This window comes from Balaenoptera borealis, assembly GCF_965194805.1.
Source record: "Balaenoptera borealis genome assembly, chromosome: 19".
In the NCBI taxonomy this organism is placed as follows: Eukaryota; Metazoa; Chordata; class Mammalia; order Artiodactyla; family Balaenopteridae; genus Balaenoptera; species Balaenoptera borealis.
The window spans coordinates 13,139,004-13,162,572 of NC_138878.1; the positions used below are offsets into that span (position 1 = coordinate 13,139,004).

Here is a 23,569-nt window from a genome sequence, read left to right on the forward strand (position 1 = left end):
GTTGCACTGGACTTCCCAACATTTGAGAACTGCTCTGGGAGAAGAAATCACACTTACTGCACTCTTGCTATGGATCATCCACTGTACATGAGATGCCACTTGATCCTCACAATAACCTTTGAGCTTCATTACAATTCATTCTACAGATGAGGAAACAGACACTTGCCCTAAGTGCTACAGCTTTACCAAGCAATGGTATGCCGAATCAAGTCCCGGCCTAACTCCACCTTCCCTCCCGATAGGACTGTCCTACCTAAATACCACTGTGAAGCAAGAACACAGAGGGCAACACAATCCCCAAGGCCAGGCTCAGGGCAGCTTCAAACAGTCCCATGCTTTTAAAGTCTTATTCCTCTGCTCTGCTTGCCTCATCCAGAGTACGTATTTCTATCTCAGATAGCCCCAAGCAGTAAAAGAAATGTAACTGTGAGAAGGGGGGTGGTCAGGGGTGGAGGTTCTAGGGACACAGGAATGGGAGAGGATTGTTTTTTTAAAAACTCAAAGGGGGCAGAAGAAAGTTAACTATAGTTAAGTATGTCCTAGGAGTCTCAGGTGAAATATGAGGAAACAGGAACTCCCACAACCTCTCAAAGCTGAAACCCAGATGCAGAAGGGAAGAAGAAATGCAAAGAGAATTCAGACAGATCTCAAGACTAGAGAGTGGGGAGGTAAGAAAGAGATGTGTAAATATCTGGTAGGAATAGAATTGGCTTTGCTGGTAAGAGAAATGTGCAGTGGTGTTTATGATGTGTTGAATGATGCCATATAAGCTTGCTGGGAATACTTTAGTAAGAGCCTAACTGTGGATTAAAAACTAGAAAGGAAAACAACAGCAACACTAATAATAATAAGAAGAAGAATAGTAACATTGCTTTAGTGCTTATTATAGGACAGACACTGAGCTGAGTACTTTACATCCATTATCTCATTTAATATTCCAAACAACCTATTGAAATGGGTGCTATTCTTATCCCCATAGCTTGGAGAAGTGAAGTGACTTGCCCAAAGTCTACAGCTGGGAGACAGTTTACCTAGAATCTGAACCCAGATTAGTCTGACTCTGGAGTCTGAGTGCTTATAATTGTACCCCAAGTGAATTGTGTTGTGGCTTGTAGAGTGTTCATGGCTTACTTTCAACTTGTGTGTTTAAGAGAGGTAGAGAAACAAAGACCAAACAGGCTCTGTCTTTTGCACTCATGGCAGTCAGGAAGCAAATAAAAGGTAAACGACACAGAAAGCATTTCTCAGTGCCCCAAATGTATCTCAGTGGTTCCTTGCATATCCATGAACCAGGAAGTAGAGAAGCATGCTTACATCAGCCACCTCGTGTGAAGGTCCTGGGAGTAACTCACCAAGAACAAGCCTGCCTAGCCTAGAGAATCTGTCTGCTTGTTGATAGCTGAACTTTCCTTAGATGAGGACCTTCCTTTCACGGGATCCAATACTCTAGCAGCATCTTACCAAGAAGTGTGGGTTTTATCCATGAGAACTGAATGCCCTTTGGCAGACAAGACTCACACATGCCTCTTATCCTTGACGTGCTCATATACACTCAGTGACAATCATTTCTTGCTTATGGCTGGGGAGGAGAAGCCAAAGTACCCTTTGGACTATCTCCACTCTGCCTTTAATAGCCTAAAAAAACTTGAACAAGAGTCAAAAAGTAATGGGGAAAGGGAAAACGAGAACTCGAAGTGAGAAACTAAATTGGTTGGCAGTCCTGCATGAAAAGAGAGAGTCCTAATGTCTATGTAACTCACCTCTTTCTGAGGTCTAGGAACATAACCCTGGACACCTCGGGGGTTTTTTCTTCTCTCTGCCTACCCTTTAGCTTCCATCCCATGAGCTTCTCTTGCTAACACGCCTTCAGTGAAGAACTAAATGTTCCATTTTCTCCAAAGTCTGACTTTGCTGTCACTAAATCACCCCATCGATCTCTGAAAGGCATCACTGATTCCTTTAATGAGCTACTGTACTGAATATAACTGCAAGTCTTCCCATTTGCCTTGAATTCTTGCATAGTCTTCACTTATTTTCCCTACTTTATTATAGCTAGAATTTTTGTCTCAACATTCTAAGAATCCCATAAGTATTTCTACTTGTCCTTAACACCTGATGCTTAGCATCTCTCTAATACCTTCCTTCCTACCTGATTACTTTTCACACTTAACTGTGCTTCATGCTGACCTTCTGCATTATTCTTCCTTTCATTATTGTTACATGTCAAGGAAATCTTCAGTCATTTAATACTCTTTCTTGAAATATACCCTAATATATCTCTGAAAGAAAAGGCATAAGGATGGAGAAGAAATCCTCAGTTGCAACCACAAAGAAACAAGGTACAGACACCGGGAGAAGCCATCCAAAACTATCTGTAGACAAAATCTGAAGGCTATCTGAGGTAGAAGGGAGGAGATGGAAAAGAGAAAAGGGGATCTTCTTTTTTGTTTTGTTTTTTTTTAATACAATTTGCAGAATCTAAATGCATTGGCTCAACAACTGCAATTCATATGAGTAGAGTTGATACCTTCAATTGGGGAAATAGTGGCTCTAACGTGGAGTATGTAAACATGAACAGTAATCATCTTGTATTAAATGAAAACCTAGCCCAAATGGTCACTCATGAGAACTTCATGACACTGATCTAGCCAATCCCTTATTCAACAAAATGTCAGTGCACACACTGGGAGTTTACCATTTGTTGGGTACTGCCCTGGGACTGAGCATTTAGCAACCAACCAACCAACATAGTCTTGTCTTCATTAAGCTTATAGTCAAAGGGCATGTTTTTATCTGTTTTCCTAGGCCTATCAAGTTAAGGAGCTTATCTAAGCCCCTACAGGATCCCATTTTATCTAATCCCTTCTTATATATCCATGAAAGGTACAGTCATCCCAGCAAACATACTCACTATGTCATTGTTCCTCAAAACCAGTGGAACTTCATAGACTTCACAGGGAGTGTAGTTCTGAAATACAATTTCTGATGGAAAGGGCTGGAATAAGGCTTGATCCAGGTCAATTCCTGGAAACTGCAGTTGAAAGAATAAATTAATCATATAGTCACACAGTGGCAGAAATGACTGGGGAAGATAAGAAATTACTACATATACCTATGAATATTAACACCAAGAACAAAGGAAACATTCAAAAAGGGGTAAGTACTATAAACACTGTTATAATCAGTAAGGTTATTGTCATCAACTTCTTTAATACAAAAGAAAGTAGGTTTTGGTCCTCAATTAAAAAAATAGGCTAGTTAGAACAACAACTCAAAACTTCCATTTCCAGTAATGGTGAATAAGGTAATTTGAACCAACTCCCCTATGAGAATAAGAAGAAAAGCTGTATCAACAAAAACCTGTTTGGAGGCACTGAGGGATTAACAAGACAGTATTATCTAATGTTAAAACTGAATTATCTCAAGCTAGTAGCTTATGTAGTATCCAACAGGTTTTGAGTATTGCCATGTTTCCCTTAAAAATTCAGAATACCCTATGATGCCCTGTTGAGTTCACAGTTGTATCCTGGGAGCACCTCAGCAGAGAGTTTGGAAATTGAAGATGTAAGTATCCACCTCACTAATTTAGAACAACAATAGCAAACATAAAAAACACATTAAAACCCAAACATAAAAATGACACAACAAAAATAGCAGAAATTAATGAAATACAAAGTAACTGTCCCACAGAATCAACAAAGCCAAAAGTTGAGTCTTTAAAGACTAATAAAAATAGTAAAATACCTGAGTCTGATCAAGAAAAGAAGACAGAGCCAATTATAAAAGAGCCAATTATAAAAAATGAAAATGGGAACATTACTACAGAACCCAAACTAAGTAAAACGATAACAAATGCAAAAATTAAGATTAAAATTATAAATTCCTAGAAAAATACAATTTGTCAAAACTAGCACCAAAAGAAATAGAAAATATGAAGTGTTCCCTAACTATTAGAGAAATTGAATATGTAAAGTAAAAAATTTTCATGGATAAAACTCTGGCCCAAATAGCTCTACAAGCAAATTCTGGTAAACATTTAAAGAAAATACAACCTGGGGCTTCCCTGGTGGCACAGTGGTTAAGAATCCACCTGCCAATGCAGAGGACACGGGTTCGAGTCCTGGTCCAGGAAGATTCCACATGTCACGGAGCAACTAAGCCCGTGCGCCACAACTACTGAGCCTGCACTCTAGAGCCCATGAGTCACAACTACTGAAGCCCGTGTGCCACAACTACTGAAGCCCACATGCCCTAGAGCCCATGCTCCGCAACAAGAGAAGCCACCACAGTGAGGAGCCCACGCACCACAACGAAGAGTAGCCCCCACTCGCCACAACTAGAGAAAGCCCACACACAGCAATGAAGACCCAACACAGCCAAAAATAAATAAATTAATTTTTTAAAAAGTATGGCACTGCCATTTAAAGAAAATACAACTCAAACATTATAGAAACTCTCCCAAAGGAAAGAAAAACAAAAAATTAGGGGTCGCCAAACCAAGATGACAGAATAGAAGGATGAGGAGCTTACCTCCTCTCACAAATACATCAAAAGTACATCTACATGTGGAATAATTCTCACAGAATACCTGCTCAATGCTGGCAGAAGATCTCATAAAACCAAAATTGCAAGAAAGATTACCACATAACCAGCTAGGATGAAAGAAAAAAAATAAATGAATCAGGACAGGACCTGCGCCCCTGGGAGGGAGCTGTGAAAGAGGAAAGGTTCCCTCATCCTGGGAAGCCCCTTCACTGGCGTGGTGATCAGCTGGGACAGAAAGGGAGCTTCAGAGGCTTGGAGGAGAGTGCAGCAGTCAGTTTACAACAGGCAGAACAGAGACAGCACAGCGCAAAAGCAGTCCTAAGAGGGAAGTTCATAGCAATACAGGCCTTCCTGTAAAAAACAAGAAAAATCTCAAATAAACAACCTAACCTACCACGTAAAAGAATCAGAAAAAGAAGAACAAACAAAACCTAAAGTTAGCAGCAAGAAGGAAATAATAAAGATCAGAGAGGAAATAAATAAAATAGAGATTTTTAGAAAGTAGAAAAAAACAAATAAAACCAAGAGCTGTTTTTATTTAAAGGATAAACAAAATCAACAAACCTCTGTTCAGGTTCACCAAGAAGAAAAGAGAAGACTCACATAAACAAAATAAGAAATGAAAGAGGAGAAATAACAACCAATACCACAGAAATACAAAAAACCATAAGAGAATACTATGAACAATTATATGCCAACAAATTGGACAACCTAGAATAAATGGATAAGTTTCTAGAAACATACAGCCCACCAAAACTGAATCAAGAAGGAATAGATAATTTGAACAGACCAATCACTAGAGATGAAATAGAACCTGTAATTTAAAAACTCCCTGCAAACAAAAGTCCAGGACCAGATGGCTTCACTAGGGAATTCTACCAAACATACAAAGAACTTACACCAAAACTCTTATATCAAACTCTTCCAAAAGACTGAAGAGGAAAGGACACTCCCAAAGTCATCCCATGAAGCCACCATTGCCCTGATACCAAAACCAGACAAAGACAATACCAAAAAAAGAAAATTACAAGTCAATTACAAACCAAATCTAACAACACATAAAAAAAGATCACACACCACGATCAAGTTGGATTCATCCCAGGGTCACAAGGATGGTTCAACATAAGCAAATCAATCAATGTGATATACCACATCAACAAAAGAAAAGACAAAAACCACATGATCATCTCAATAGATGCAGAAAAAACATTTGATAAAATTCAACATCCATTCATGATAAAAAAAAAACTCTTACCAAAGTGGGTATAGAGGGAACATATCTCAACATAATAAAAGCTATTTATGACAAACCCACAGCCAACATAATACTCAACAGTGAAAAGCCGAAAGCCTTCCCACTAAAACCTGGAACAAGATAAGGATGCTCACTGTCACCAATTCTATTCAACATAGTATTGGAAGGCCTAGCCACAGCAGTCAGATAAGAAAAAGAAATAAAAGTTGTCCACATTGGAAGAAAAGAGGTAAAACTGTCATTATATGCAGATGACATGATACTATATATAGAAAACTCTAAAGACTCCACACAAAAACTACTAGAACTGATAAGTAAATTCAGCAAGGTAGCAGGATACAAGATTAACATACAGAAATCTGCTGCATTTCTATACACTAACAATGAAATACTGGAAAGGGAAAGTAAAAAACAATTCACTTTAAAATCACATATGGGCTTCCCTGGTGGTGCAGTAGATAAGAAACTGCCTGCCAATGCAGGGGACACAGGTTCAATCCCTGGTCCAGGAAGATCCCACATGCCATGGAGCAACTAAGCCCGTGCACCACAACTACTGAGCCTGCGCTCTAGAGCCCGCGAGCCACAACTACTGAAGCCCACGTGCCTAGAGCCTGTGCTCCATAACAAGAGAAGCCACCACAATGAGAAGCCGGCGCACTACAATGAAGAGTAGCCCCTGCTCGCCGCAACTAGAGAAAGCCCACATGCAGCAATGAAGACCCAATGAAGCCAAAAATAAATAAATAAATAATGTTTTTAAAATCACATACAAAATACAAATAAACCTGATGAAGCAGATGAAAGGCATATGCTGAGAACTATAAAACACTTATAAAGGAAACTGAAGATGATTCGAAGAAATGGAAAGATAGCTCACGCTCTTGGATTGGAAGAATTAAACTGTTAAAATGGCCATACTACCCAAAGCAATCTACAGATTTAATGTGATCCCTATCAAATTACCTATGACATTTTTCACAGAACTAGATCAATTAATCCTAAAATTTATATGGATCCATAAAAGACCCAGAATTGCCAAAGCAATCCTGAGGAAAAAGAACAAAGCTAGAGGCATAACCCTAACAGAGTTCAGACAATACTACAAAGCTACAGTAATCAAAACAGCAAGGTTTTGGCACAAAGACAGACATATGGATCAATGGAACAGAACAGAGAGCCCAGAAATAAACCCACACACTTATGGTCAATTAATCTTTGACAAAGGAGGTAAGAATACACAATGGAGAAAAGACAGTCTCTTCAGCAAGCAGTGCTGGGAAAGCTGGACAGCCACATGTAAATCAATGAAGTTAGAACACACCCTCACACCATACACAAAAATAAACTCAAAATGGTTTAAAGACTTAAGCATAAGACATGACACCATAAAACTCCTAGAAGAGACCATAGGAAAAACATTCTCTGACATAAATCGTACCAATGTTTTCATAGTTCAGTCTCCCAAGGCAACAGAAATAAAAGCAAAAATAAACAGATGGGACCTAATCAAACTTATAAGCTTTTGCACAGCAAAGGAAACGATAAACAAAATGAAAAGACAACCTACAGACTGGGAGAAATTATCTGCAAATGATGCAACAGACAAGGGCTTAATTTCCAAAATATACAAATAGCTCATACAACTTAATAACAAAAAAAGAAACAATCAAAGAATGGACAGAAGACCTAAATAGACATTTCTCCAAAGAAGAAATACAGATGGCCAATAGGCACATGAAAAAATGCTCAACACCACTAATTATTAGAGAAATGCAAACCAAAACCACAATGAGCTACCACCTCACAGTGGTCAGAATGGCCATCATTAAAAGTCTGCAAATAACAAATGCTGGAGACGGTGTGGAGAAATAGGAATCTTCTACACTGCTGGTGGGAATGTAAATTGGTGCAGTCACTGTGGAGAACAGTATGGAGGTTCTTTAAAAAAACTAAAAACAGGGGCTTCCCTGGTGGTGCAGTGGTTGAGAGTCTGCCTGCCAATGCAGGGGACACAGGTTCGAGCCCTAGTCTGGGAAGATCCCACGTGCCGCGGAGCAACTAGGCCCGTGAGCCACAACTACTGAGCCTGCACGTCTGGAGCCTGTGCTCCCAACAAGAGAGGCTGCGATAGTGAGAGGCCCACGCACCGCGATGAAGAGTGGCCCCTGCTTGCCACAACTAGAGAAAGCCCTCGCATAGAAACGAAGACCCAACACAGCCAAAAATAAAAATAAATTAATTAATTTTTAAAAAAAACAAAAAAACTAAAAACAGAGTTACCATATGATCCTGCAATCCCACTCCTAGGCATATATCTGGATAAAACCTTAATTCGAAAAGATACATGCACCCCAATGTTCATAGCAGCTCTATTTACAATAGCCAAGACATGGAAACAACCTAAATGTCCATTGACAGATGAATGGCTAAAGAAGACATGGTATATATACACAATGTAATACTACTCAGCCATAAAAAAGAATGAAATAATGCCATTTGTAGCAACATGAATGGACCTAGAGGTTATCATACTAAGTAAAGTAAGTGAGAAGGACAAACACCATATCACTTATATGTGGAATCTAAAATATGACAGAAATGAACTTATTTATGAAACAGAAACAGACTCACAGACATAGAAAACAAACTTAAGGTTACCAAAGGGGAAAGAGGGTGGGAAAGGGATAAATTAGGAGTTTGGGATTAGCAGATACAAACTACTATATATAAAATAGATAAACAACAAGGTCCTACTGTATAGCACAGGGAACTATATTTAATATCCTATAGTAAACCACAATGAAAAAGAAAAACAAAAAATTAAATGTCTTCCATTTAATGATGATGTTGTTAGCATAACTTTCATATATCTGAGAAAGACAGTAGGAGACAGGAAAATTATAGGTCATGAACCATAGATCAAAAAAAAAAAAAGAGCAAAACATTAGCAAACTGAAACCTACAATACATAAAAAAGATAATACATGACCAAGTTGAGTCTATCTCAGAAATACAAGGTTATTTTAACACTAGAAGTTTTGATCAAGAAGAAACAAAACTGACATTTTCCCCAGAACAAAAACTTGTTTATTTAGAAAATTCAAAATAACCTATAGATAAATTAGAATTAACAAGTGATTTATCAAGGTCACTGAGTACAAGGTCAACATAAAAAATCAATTATATTTCTTTGTACTAGCAATGAACATTTAGGAAATGAAATTTATAAACAATACCATTTAAAATCACATCCTAAAACATAAAATACATAGGAATAAATCCAATGAAAGACGTGCAAGACCTTTACCTGGAAAAACTACAAACCATTATCGACAGAAATTAAAGAAGATCTACACTGAACTACTGACAATTGTGTGGAAAATACACAAATATGCATATTTATAGGAAGAGTCAATCATTTAGACAGGGTAGAAGAATCATAAGAATCCCTAAGTTAGAACTCTGGGGAGAAGAAAAGGCTAACACAACTCAGTTACTCCTCCTCCCTTCCTCTCATTTCCCTTCCAAATAAACACATACATATGATCCGCTTTCATAAAGAGCTGCCCTTAGAATCATGGAGAATTCCTGCTGGTCTGCGACCCTACCGAGCCCGCCTCAACATTAACTACCTGCAAACAGCAAGTCCAGGAAGAATTCCCTTCTTTATTTCAAAGATGAGTGACAATAATAATCACAATGACAAATAAAGCCAGAATCTATACAAAAACATTCAAGAAAATAAAAGAGAAGCAAAGAAAATGTCAAATATTCGCCAGAAAAGCATTGCCATGAAATAATAAGAATTTTAACTACACCATTTCACCATAAACTCAAAGAACATAATGGAAAAAAATCAGAGAGCACAAAGCAAATATTCAAGAGTGCAGGGAAGATTAAGCAATCAAAAGAGATGAAAAATTCATGTGTTCATTCAACAAATGCTAATTGAGTTTCTAATATTTTCCATATGTTGAGCATACAGTAGTGAACAAAGCCAATAAAGCCCCTGCCTCATGAAGCTGAAATGCTTAAGGAAATGGATTAAAAAATAAAGAAATAGGGACTTCCCTGGTGGTCCAGGGGCTAAGACTCCACGCTCCCAATGCAGGAGGCCAGGGTTCGATAGCTGGTGAGGGAACTAGATCCCATATGCCGTAACTAAAGATCCCACACACAGCAACGAAAATCCCACGGGCCTCAACTAAGACTCAGCACAGCCAAATAAATAAATAAATATTTTTTTAAAAAAAGGAATACATAATATGAGGTCAGGCAGTGATAAGGCTATGAAGAAAACCAAAGCAGGACAAGGAGACAGAGTGAATGGGGGGATGGTTGCTCTTTATGATAGGTAGTCAAGGGATGGCCTCTCTGAGGAAATGATCTGAAGCAAGTCATGCAAAGATCTGAGAGAACAGCATTCCAGTTAGAAGGAATAACAAATGCAAAGGCCCTATCCTTGAGTGCTTGAAGAGCAGCAAGAGGGGAGAGCAGTTAGAAGAGAATGAGCTGGGGGAGAGAGGAAGGAAAAGACTATGAAGGACTCAGGATCAGATGATGCAGGACCTTATAACTATGAGGGTAACAGGAAGCTACTAGGTGGTTTTCAACACAGAAGTAACATGTTCTGATTTACATTTTTAAAAACCACTCTTGGGACTTCCCTGGTGGCGCAGTGGTTAAGAATCTGCCTGCCAATGCAGGGGACACAGGTTCGAGCCCTGGTCCGGGAAGATCCTACATGCCATGGAGCAACTAAGCCCGTGCGCCACAACTACTGACCCCGCAAGCCACAACTACTGAAGCCCGCGCACCTAGAGCCCATGCTCTGCAACAAGAGAAGCCACCACAATGAGAAGCCTGCGCAACGCAGCGAAGAGTAGCCCCCGCTCACTGCAACTAGAGAAAGCCCGCGTGCAACGAAGACCCAACACAGCCAAAAAATAAATAAATAAATAAATTCTTTAAATAAATAAATAAATAATAAAATAAAAACCACTCTTACTTCTTGGTGGAGAATTGATAACGGTGCGATGAGTTGGAAACAGGGAGGCTATTTCAGGAGTCTAGATGATGGTGGGCTGAACTGCGATGGTAGTGGTGGAGGTGGTGAGAAGTGGTTGGATTAAAGACATATTTGTGATTACTAGCCCTTGTTTTGGATTTCATATAAGACGTGAGAAAAACAGAGGCATCAGAGATAACATCAAGGTTTTTGACCTGAGAAAATAGATAAATGGGGGTATTACATGGTGGAGGGAGGAAAGACAAAAGAGGAAAGATCATGCCTTTAGGGAAAGAATGTAATGTGAAAATTAGCTCTTAAAGATTTTAAGTTTGAGCTGCCAATCACACATTGAGCTGAATATATGATCCAGGGTTCAGGGGCTAGGCCATAGGAGGAGATATAATTATGAAAGCAATCATTTAAAAGGTGAAATTTAAAGCCTTGTCCCTAGAAGGGGTCACCTAAGGAATGAGTTCAGAAGAGAAAGAAGTTTAAGGACCAAGTACTGGGGAACTCCAATGTTTAGTCAACAGGAAGAGGAGAAAGATCCAACAAATAAGAAAAAAGCAACCAGTGAAGTAGGAAGAAAGCCAAAGAAGAGTGATATCTGAGACACAAGTGAATTAAAAGTTACAAAAAAAGAAACTAGCTATGTAAAATGCTGTGAGACAACCCAGGTGTGTTGAACTGGTCAAGCTTAAGAATGAATTTTAAGAGAAACACACACACACACACAACTCAAAGTAAGGGATACAGAGGATAAGCTGATGAATGTAATTACAATGAAATGGGAATGAACAGAAAGTTTAAGATGGATTAGGGAGGAAATGCAAGGTGTAGAAGGGCAGACAAAGAAGATCCAGCATGTTCACAATTGATATTTCTAAAAAAAATAAAAACAAAAATGGCATGAACAAATACTTGATAATTCAAGAAAAACTTTCTAGAAATAAAATAATGGTACATAGTGTCTTAGGAAAAATTTAGTCACATCCTAATAAAATCACTGGACATCAAATAAGAATAAACAATCTTTGGGCATACAAGCTAAAATATTAGGCTTCATACTTCCGCATATTGTCATTTAAAGCCAGAAGGAAGTGAAGAAAATGCCTGCAAATCTCTTATGGGGAAAATGTGTGACCCAAGAATTTTACATCTAACAAATCTGCAGTTCACCTGTAAAGGCAATAGGCAAATATTATCAAACTTACAAAATCAAGGAAATATAGTTTCCATAATCTCTTCTTGAGGAAATGAGAAGAGTATAACTATCAACCAAATAAGAAACAAATGAAACTCTGGAAAATAAAGTAAAAAATAACCGACTGAGTTGACAGAGGACAGAGGCAAGAAGATGAGATGTGGTACACTAATTTCTTCATCCTTCATAGCAGGAATCAAAATACATTAAAACACACACACAAACAGTACACACAGAACAATACACATAGTCTGGTCTTAGTTATGCTCTGGGAAAGGAGCAGTTAGCCCTTAATTAGGATGAATTAGCTTTGGAGAAAGCTGTGTTCCCTGCTCTCAAAGTTAGAGGGTGGTTATGGGAAAGAGAGGAAACAATGAATAACTAAAGCTAGAAGTGCTCAGAAGAAGAGCAAATTTTATGCATATCCTAGACGGGTGGCAATGGCATGCCAAGGAGAGCAAAAGAGCCTGAGGGACTCACTTGTCTTTTGGAAATCACTCTGAAAAACGCTCAGGAATAGCTGGGAACCCTTTGAGAGGAGGCTAATCTCCAGCAGTTCAACTGATGGAGGCTCATACCATAATTTGTGCAAAAAGTGAAGCATATAATTCAAGAAATTAATTAAAATGTAGGAAATAAGAACTACTTTATAAACATATGCTCCTAAAGCCTGGAATGTATGGTTTACATGAGAATACAGAAACATGTTAAAATAGCTATTCTTTAGAGACTAAAAGGATACATTTGTTATTGGAAATGAGCCAGAATAGACAAAAATGCCTATTTTAATAAACAGTCCCTCCTTCTTCCTTTCTAGTTATGACAGCTCAGGTAAAGAGGGATTTCTTACACTAGGAGGATAACCTAATTGGGCTTGGCTAATATAATTCTTGGGATTACTCCTAATCTGTAAACAATAGTGTCCAGAAGTAGCTAAGGAAGAAATGTGACTAGTCAAAAGTTAGTTGAGGACTTCCCTGGTGGTCCAGTGGGTAAGACTCCATGCTCCCAGTGCAGGGGGCCCAGGTTCGATCCCTGGTTGGGGAACTAGATCCCGCATGCATGCCGCAACTAAGAGTCCGCATGCCACAACTAAAGATCCTGCATGCCTCAACGAAGATCCCACATGCCGCAACTAAGACCCGGCACAGCCAAAAATAAATAAATAAAAATAATAAATAAATAAATATTTTTTAAAAGTTATTGTACTGTGTAATTCTTTCCGTATCAAATTATAGATATCAAGATCAACAGAGGTAGAAAAAGAATATATAAAACAAATCCAATAAGGGATTAGTTAGCCCAGGAACAATAAGTACTGCTTAGTTCTTATTGTTCTAGAATATTCACATTATTCCAGGACCTACTTTATATGCAAGTATGACAGAAAGCAGCTACCTTTTGATGTGTTGTTTCCCTCATATCTAAAAGTTCAATGATCTGTGGTCGGCACATCACACGTGTATTAGCCAGTCTCTGCTCTGTGGTGAGGGACATTTCCTTCAGGAACTCTGAGGGAGTCAGCTAGAATTTAAAGCAACAGGAGCCAAAGATTCATAAATGGTAATACTGAAAAAGTGCTTTCATTAAGTGTCAGTAATGAATAATTTGTGTTTGCAGCTTTCAGGATAATTCTGGAATGCCACTAAGTTCCCCTATAAAACGTTTAAAATAACTAAATAATACAAGCGAGGTACCCATGCACTTCTGAGCTCTTTGCACAATAATTTGAAAGGATATGTGGTTGCTGTTTCCTTATGATTTTGAAGGAATCACACAAAAGAACCTGGGGTGGGGGAGAGGAAGGTCAAGAAATTGCACAGGAACATGTCCAAAGAGCTTAACATATATGCTCAGAAGAGCATAAAACTCTAGGTTTCTAAAATCACTTAAGGGCTTCAGAGCTAAGGAGGCTAATCCTCCTTGAAATATTTCTATTTCTCAAATGAAGTTACAACATGCATGTAAAGCTTTTGGGCGTTTATCATGTTATATCAGGTTAAAGAGAAATCTTATAAAGTAAAGGATCTGGGAAGTATGACTGTGCTGCTTAGGAACGAGTTTGAACTTTTTAGAAATCGTAAGAGCACATTTAGACCTTGTTTTAAAAGAGCTCTAAGTCAATCATCAGATCCAGCAGCCAGTCACATCCACATACCCAAACAAGAACACAAAATTCTTCAACACTTTCTACTCTTATGAGAAAAAAATGTAACCTATCATTTAAATAAAATCATTTAAATAAACCAGCAAGGGCTTACTCAAGACCAATCACTATTCACTGTTGTTCTGGAATGTTCACTTTGTTCTAGGGCTACTTTATATGCAAAGAGATTATGATCACTGGCAGCAACATAATGCTTAAGTATTTGCCAAGACTTCTTAAAACATTCAGGGGTATATAATTTAGCTGATTCATTTCGCCTTGGGTTAAAATCAATGCTCTTCAAATTCCCTACAAAATTAATTTTTGTGATTGAATCCATTTAAATGAAGGCATATTTCTAATACAGCTTCCAACTTGGTTTTTTAAGATTCTTTTTGATTGGAACACAGATTAGAATGTTAAAATGTTATGAGGTATCAGCTGTGTTGTGATTTAAATAAAAATAAACTCTTACAAGCAAAAAGTAATGAGTTACTTTAAATCTGAAACAAGAACAATCACAAAAGAAAATGATGATAGATTTTATTTTTCTAATTGGAACATAACCTGAGACTAGTTTTTAAAATGCAGTGAACACAATGTTTAACACTTTAAATTGCTATTGCTATTTCCATAGCATGTAGTTTATAATTCAATTCTCACCAAATCATTATAATTCATTAAAAATATAATTGTTTTCTATCATAAAGGACAGAAAAAGTTATGCATTTTTCCTAGATATTATATAGTCATCATTTTAATGCACTATGTTCTACAAATACACAAACAAAAATAACTCTTGCCAATCAACAGGTAATTGATTATATATGTTAAACCTATGAAATTCTGCTATTTGACTGTTTTTGAACTACATAAATGACAGTCTCTTAAGGTTCTAGCTAATATTTAGAAAATCTTAATAATTTGCTTGCATAGTCTTAGTTCAACTGATTAACTTAAGCAGTTTAATTTAAGCCTCTACTTTGATGTATATAATTTCAAAAACTTCCCAGGCTTTAAAAGGTAACTATGCTCTGCAGCAATCTACCCATGTTAACTAAACTGATATTATCAGCCAGTAATTCTGTTTGATATTCTGAGAATGCCAAGTAGCAACTGTCATTCTCCTGAGGAGAAAGACAGCATTAAGTATTTTACTCTGAAATTCTCTTATACATTACCATTCGATTTACTTCTTCTTCTGTAACCACCTTCGGACTCAGGGGTGGCAAAATCTTGCTTTGGAATCCTTTAAGCGTTCTGACTAACCCCATCTGAACAGCCCCCATGGACTCCTCAAGACTTCTACTTGTCATTTTTAGTTATTTCCTTTGTATACCTAAGAGTGAAAAAAAAATAGTTTTAGAACAAATACAGTTAATTCCTGAATACAGGTCACATTTTTTGAAGCTTTTTCAAATACACGAAGGTTTAGAAAATACTGATTTTCAAAAATACATCCAATGCTTGGAACAAATGCCTTAACTGTAGGAGTCTATTCCATGAATCTGTCTAGATTTAGCCTTATCCCAAAGTCTAGGATCCCTTTTAGAAAAAGCAAGTGATTCTGGACTAAGCTCAGGGAAGACATGAAAACATAAGCAGTTACTATATTTTGGTACTTTTATCTTCTCCAGATAAATAAACAAAAACTGCTCAATAACTATACTTCATAGTTTGCTACTTTATCTGCTTATTTGACAATTCTCTCTCATGGCACCCTTCAAACACAATAAATATAAGGCTTCAGACTTTCACAGCTGGGCAGAGAATTGAAAAAGGCAGCATGAGATTATATGTGGAAAAAGAAGTTTGTGAAAACTTTTTTGAGGTTTATAGAAATAAACAAGGCATTAAACAGCCACCAATACCTCCAAATCAAAGAAATATGACATCTCCCCTTTGCATGTATTTCCTTATACTTCTAGCAGGACACTTGCAACTTTGGAAGTCCATTTATGACTAAGTAGGGATTTCTACTTTTAATAATAGCAGGCTAGATTGTTCAACCCTGTGCAGGAAAAAAAAAAAAAAAAAAAGCTTGATTCAATATCAAATAAAAAACCTTAAAATTGTTAAAAGTTCAAAAGACAATAAGGCACTACCAGACCAAAATGGAGGGGAAAACAGTGCATAAAGGAAAACAGATATGATGAAAATATAATATGATACACTGAAATAAAGCAGTAAAACACCCAAAGAAATGAATATGAAATTTTAAAATAAGAAAAAAGATCAGAGAAAGAAATGATTGAAATAGAAGACAGTGAAAGAAGTTCTAACATGCTATAATTGGAGCCCATGAAGAAGAAAAAGTACTGGAGGGGAATTAATATTTAAAGCCATAATCCAAGAAAAATTCCAGAAAAAAAAAACAATGAAAAGGGACTAGTAGGTACCCAGGAAAACTGACCCAAAATGATCAACTATAAGTCATATCTTAGAAGAACTGCTAGACTTTAAAGAATTTTTAAAATTAACGTCCAGGCAAAAAGTCAAAATAACGTACAAGGGGAAGAGAATTAGATGTCATTGGACTTTGTAAAAGCAAGCTATGCAGTGGGAAAACAGAGGAGCAGCATTTTTCAAAAACTTTACAAAGCATGAGCCAAGGATTTTACAAGGAACCAAGCTCTCCTTCAGTCACTGAGGCTACAGAAAAGGAGTTTTGAACATGCAAAAGCCCAGTGAATATTATAAACATGTTCCCTTCCCGAAGAATATACTAGAGGATGGGCTTCATCCAACCAAAAGCTGACTGGCGAATTTCAGCAAAAGGACTGATGATGAGCATTTCATATATTTAATTGTACAGGTATTAAAATAATGTTGAAGACATAAGGAAAACAATAGAATTTAAATGTTATATTTTCTGACAAAGTAGAAAGGATGAAATTTTAAATGAAAAGAAAAAAGAGAAAGACAGCCGAAAAGTAGAAAAGATTAACAATTGTATAAGTACTAGGTAGGAATCAAACCATTTAATGAGATAGAATAAAGGAGAATTAAGGGAATTATGGTAAAAAGCCCCTATGATGGCAGTCAATGATACCTGTTTCCAAGCATTCATATATTTATATGATCCTCTTCCCTTGAGTGTGGGCTGTGCTTAGGTATTCTAACAAATATAATACAGTACAAGTGATGGATGTCACATCTGAGATCAGTTATAAAGAGAATCAGTTCCATCTTGGGCACTGTCTGGCTCTCTCGAATCACCAGTTACCACATTGTAAGGACACTCAGGAAACCTACAGAGAGGCCCATGTGGTGAGGAACCAAGCCTTGACAGCAATGACATGAGTGAGCTTGGCAGTGGATCTTCTGAGGCCTGCCAACAACCATGTGAATGAAAGCAGAGTTGCCAGCCCCAGTTGAGCCTTAAGATGACTGCAGTCTGGGCAACAGCTTGACAGGAGATGCATGAGAGACCCTGAGTAGGAAGCACCCAGCTAAGCCTCACCTAGATTCCTGACCTACAGAAACTGAGAAAACAAATATTCAGTGTTTTAAGCTATTAATCTGGGGGTAATTTGTTATACAGTAATAGATAACAATATAGGCACTATAAAGGGTTTATATACAAAGAAACTACTGAATATAAAGATAAACCTTCCTAAATACCAAAAGTAATTTTAGAAAAAGCAAAGAAGACATACTAAATAAAGACAAACAATAAATCATATACAATCACAGTATACAATATACAATACACATAATTATTACAATGTAAAATAATATAGGCAGTGTGATGTCACCAACATGGAATAGGTGGTTGCCGACTTCAATCCCCCTCACAAAAAGACCAACTAGCAATCATCCATAGACAAGACACCTTTGTGAAAATCCCAGAACCGAGGATGAGACTGAAGCATCCCCTTGGATCACGGAAACAGGGAAGAACCTCAAAAACATTTTGTTAAGTAAAATAAGCCAGTCAAAAAAAACTACATATTGTATGAGTCCGTTCACATGAAGTGACCAGAACAGGAAAATCTCTAGAGAGAAAGTAACAGATTAGTCGTTGCAAAGGGCTGGGAGAAGTGAAGGAATAGAAGGGTGTTAACTAAAAGGTATGGGATTTCTTTCTGAGATGATGAAAATGTTTAAAACTGACTGTGGTGATGACTGCATGTGTTTGTGAATATACTAAACACTGTTGATTGTATGTACACTTTAAATGGGTGAATTGTATCCTGAGCTGAATGTGAATTATATCTCAATAAAGTTGTTAAAAAATATATTTTAAAACATTTTGAAAAATCAATTATTAAAAGTTGAAAAGTGAAACAAATAAACCTTGCTGTATATCAAATTGGTGTTGTAACACCAAACAATTATTCCAACCAACTTTAAAACATGGTTTTTGACTATATATCTTCACTGTATAGTAGTCTTATTGTCGGTCATAATATTAGTAATAATATTTTAAAAACAGGTAGCTACATCAATATTGTTAGGAACCAAGCATTTCAGCATTTTAAAAATATAAAACAAAAAAAAGTTCTTATATTAAGAAACCCTATAATCTTAAATTTAAATAGAAAATCTGAGTTTTAGCTCATGATTATTCTCTCCTTTTAAATAACCTCCCTACTGAAAGACCCCAGAAGCAAAGAAAGCTAAGTAAGCAATGACAGTCCAGGGACATAGTGTGGTCTTTAAACACCATTTCCCACTAAAAGAAACCATAACTCCTTGGAGAAATGGGTAATTCAAGGTCTGGGGTATGAAATGTATAAGATGAACTTGGAACATTCTATTATAGTGTAAAATAAGTACATTATCAAAGGCTACTAGGGTTGTATCTAAGGAGCCCAGAGCAACTTGAAGGAGTTTCCATTCACCAAAGACAGGACAATTTGGGGAAAACAAAAACAAAAACAAAAGTCTGCAATGGATTAGCCTTTAAAACTCGGAGTTCAAAAGATACTAAAAAAAAAAAAACCATTGGTCACCTTTGGTAGTTGCTAAGACACCAAACTAATTATTTTGGAAATAATAACTGGGAAGAATCAACCATTTATTCTGTACCATTTTTGTACAAATTGCATTGCAAGTTAACCAAATAGTTGATGACAGAAAATTATTCTTCATAGAAGAACTCCAGCTAATAAATGCAGAAGAAATGACAGAAAAATAATCACCATTTGCAGCCCCTAATGAAACGAAGGATCATCAATGCTAAAACCATTAGGAACCATTGCTGAAGAACTTTATAATGGCTCAATCAGGCTAACAACACCTGAGCCCTCTAAATAAATCAGTCTTAACACTAAAAGAGTGAAAACCAGACATATTATGTGCCTCCTGACGTGATGCAGTACACAGCACCACCTGTGCAGAACTGTGAACAACAATCTAAACCTAAATTTAATTAAGTCTCTAGACCTACCAGCTAGGTTGCAGGAGATCAAGAAATGCAGGAACATGTGTATTCTGTAAGAATATAATTAAGCCAAATCTAGAATGTGGAAAATGTTACAGGAAAATGACCTACTTCGCTCAAGTAATGAAGAGCGTGTGTGTGCAAACATGAACACACAAGAAAGAAAGAGAGAGAGAGAGAGGAAGGATAGTTATGAATTAAGAGAATCACTTCAACGATAATGATATAGGTAGATTATAAGCAAAAGGATGGAAGAGGTATACCATGCAAAAGTTGGTCAAAAGAAAGCAAGAAGGGCTACAGTAATATTAGATAAAGTTGACTTCAAATTAAAAAAAATGATCAGGAACAAAGAGGGACACTATAATGTAAAAGGGTGAATCTACCAAAAGGACATAGCAATCATAATTATAAGTGCACCAAACAACTTTTAAAATATGTGATTTGAACCAAGCTTCAAAATATATAATGCAAAAAATGAAAAGAACTATACAAATCCACAATTGTAGCTGGAGACTTCAACATCTTTTTCTCAACAATTGATATAAGCACTAAACAGAAAATTAACAAGATATAGAGGAACTTAATACAACCAACATGATTTAATCAATATTTACGGAACAGTCCACCCAACAGCAGAATGCACGTGCTTTTCATGTGTCCAAGGAACATATACTAAGATAGACCATTTCCTAGGCCAAGAAATAAAATTCAACAAAGTTAAAAGAATTGGAATCATACAGAGGGCGCTGGTTGACCACTGTGAAATCAAATTAGAAACGCACAACAGAAAGATAACACAAAAATCTCCAAACACTTGGAAACTAAACAACACACTTCTAAATAAATACATAAGTCAAAGAGGGAAATCCAAAAGCACACTGAATTGAATGAAAATGAAAACACAACATTTCAAAATCTGGAGAAGGTAGCTAAAACAGTGTTGAAATTTATAACACTAAATATTTAGATTAGAAAGCAGTAAAAGTCAAATGTGTCATCTAAGCTCCTAAGTTCAGAAAAAAGAAGACCAAATAAAATGAAAGCAAACAGACAGAAGAAAATAATAAAGATAAGAGCAGAAATCAATAAAATTAAAAACAGAAAAGCAATAGAGAAAATTAATTCAACAAAGATCTGATTCTCTGGAGAAATCAATAATATTGACAAACCTCTAGCAAAGAAAGAAGACACAAATTACCAATACTAGGAATTTAACAGGAGAGGACAAACCATACAGATATCAAAAGGATAATAAGGGAACACTACAAACAACTCCACACTCATAAATTTGACAACTTAGACGTACTGCTTCAATTCCTCAAAGAACACATGCTACCACAATTTAATATGAATAGATAATTTGAACAACTCTAACTATTAAAGAAATTGAATTCATAATTTTATAACTCAAAAAAAGAAATATCTAGGCCTAGATGGTTTCACTGGAGAATGACAGCAAACATGGAAAGAAGAATTAACACCAATACTACCAATCTTTTCCAGAAAATGGAAAAGAGGGGAACACTTTACAATTCATTTTATGAAGCCTAAGACAAAACCAGATGAAGAAAGTACAAAAAAACACAAAACCCTAAAAACCAATATCCTTCATGAATATAAATTTAAAATTTTTAACAAAATTTTATCAGAATCTTAACAAGTTATTTAGCAATATGTAAAAATAATTATATACCATGACCAAATAGGTTAAGTCCAGGAATGTAAGGCAAGTTCAAAACTCAAATATCAATCAATGTAATCCATCATATTAGCAGGCTGAAGAAGAAACATTATATGATCACATCAATTTATGTAGAAAAAGCATCTAACAAAATTCAATATCATTCATGATAAAAATTCCCAGAAAACTAGGAATATAGAGGAATATAATAAAGAAAATATACAAAAAACTTACAGGTGACATCATACTAAATGGTAAAAGACTGAATGCTTTCCCCCTAAAGACTGGGAACAAGGCAAGGAGGTCCATTCTCAACACGGCTATCAGACATAGTACTGGAAGTTCTAGTCAGTGCTATAAGAAGAAAGAAAAAAAAAAAGAAAGAAAAAGCATACAGAGCAGAAAACAAGAAATAAAACTGTCCTTATATGCAGATGGGATAACTGTCTACATAGATATTCCCTAAGAATCTACAACAAACCTCCTAGAACTAACAAGTGAGTACAGCAAGGTCACAGGATATAAGATAAACATACAAGTATCATTCATATTTCTATATACTAACAATGAAGATGTGGAAACCAAAATTTACGATACGATACCATTTATAACTGCCATCCCTTCAAAAAAGGGATAGGTGTAAATTGATCAAAACATATACAGGACTTATATGCTAAAAACGACAAAGTGCTGATTAAAAAAATCAAAGAATATCTAATTAAAAGGAGATCTATGTTCAAAGATTGGAAGACTCAACATAGCAAAGGTCAATTCTCCTCAAATTAATACACAAGTTTAATCTAATTCCTATCAAATACCAGCAAAGTTTTTATTTAAACAAAGATAAATTTATTTAAAAATTTATATGGAAAGGTACAGGCCCTAGAATAACTAAAACAAACTTACAAAGAAGAAGAAAATGAGAAGAATTATTCTAACCGATTTCAAGGCTTATTACATAAGCTACAGTAATCAAGACTATGTTGTATTGGCAGAGGGACAGATATAGATCAATGGAAGAGAACAGAGAACACAGAAATAGACCTACACAAATATTCCAAATTGATTTTTGACAAAGGTGCAAAAGCAATTCAATGTAAGAGAAAGAGCCTTTAAACAAATGGTGCTGGGGCCATTGGAGCTCTATGGGCAAAAAGTAAGCCTCAATCCAAATTTCACATCTTACACAAAAGTTAATTCAAAGTGGGGCATATATTTAAATGTAAAATATAAAACTACAAAGTTTTTAGGAAAAAAAATTTTCTAGACTAGGGTTAGGAGAAGGGTTCTTAGACATGACACCAAAATCATAATGCAGAAAAGAAAAAGTCAATAAAGAGGACTTCACCAAAATAAAAAAACTTTTGTACTTGGAAAGAATCTTCTAAGTGGATGAAAGAAACAAACTGGAAGAAAATATTTGTAAACTTCATGTCTGACAAAGGATTCATATCTAGAGTATATTTTTTTTAAAAAACTGCTCAAAACCAAACAGTGAAAAAAAAAACAAAACCTGTATTAGTTTCTTCTTGCTACTACAACAAATTACCACAAATTTGTGGCTTGAAACAACACAAATTTATTATCTTAAAATTCTGAAAGTTAGAAGTGTAACAGAGGTCTCACTGGCCTAAAATCAAGGTTCTGCAGGGCCGTGTTCCTTTCTGAAGCTCTAGGAGAATCCTTTTCCTTGCCGTATGGGCTCCTTCCTCCATCTTCAAAGCCAACTATGGCAGGTTGAGTCTTTCTCACACCACATCACTCTGACCTCCTATTCTGCCTCCCACTTACACCTTTAAGGAACCTTGTTATTACATTAGAGCCACCCGGATAATCCAGGATAATCTCCCTTTCTCAAAGTCACCTGCCTAGCAATGTTAATTCCATCTGCAACCTTAATCCTCCTCTCCCATGTAATTAACATATTCACAGGCTTGGGGGATTGGCACATGGACATATTTGGCATTAGTTATATCATCAATGTCCTGATTCCAAGTCTTGCCATCACAGCCAGTAAAAGCCCAACACTGGGTCAGTCTAGCTGTTCAACTCTTCTCTCATACTAACAGGCTGTTAGGATTGCTGGAGAAAACCACACAATGGTCCAGATCATGTGACTGCAAATTCGGAGTCTCCAGCCTCCACTGGGGCCTCTACCTCCCGATCTCTTTCCCTTGTCAGCTCTCATCCCAACAACTATTTCAGTCCTTCTCTCTATTTCTCACGTCCCTGCCCATGCCCTCCCTGCAGTTCTAGAGGATTTATCCCACCCAGATCCCTTCTGAGCTCCCCTCCATTGACTCCAACGCCTACAAGATGTTTCCATTTGGGT

At 36.6% G+C, this 23,569-nt stretch overlaps 1 protein-coding gene and 1 long non-coding RNA gene across 3 annotated transcripts in view; one reads left to right on the plus strand and one right to left on the minus strand.

The window, feature by feature from the left end:
• The window catches only part of LOC309617580, a 548,498-nt gene that overhangs the window by 336,103 nt on the left and 188,826 nt on the right, over positions 1-23,569 (plus strand). The window lies entirely within an intron of this gene.
• Positions 1-23,569, minus strand: part of HYDIN (HYDIN axonemal central pair apparatus protein) — a 441,132-nt gene that overhangs the window by 334,395 nt on the left and 83,168 nt on the right. For both annotated transcript variants that reach the window (XM_082369752.1, XM_082369751.1), the window contains exons 3-5: positions 15,346-15,503; positions 13,417-13,542; positions 2,912-3,031 (exon numbers count right to left, since the gene is read on the minus strand). In XM_082369752.1, the coding sequence (XP_082225878.1) occupies positions 2,912-3,031; positions 13,417-13,542; positions 15,346-15,480 (381 nt within the window). In that variant the 5' untranslated portion in view covers positions 15,481-15,503. The remainder of the gene's footprint in view (positions 1-2,911; positions 3,032-13,416; positions 13,543-15,345; positions 15,504-23,569) is intronic.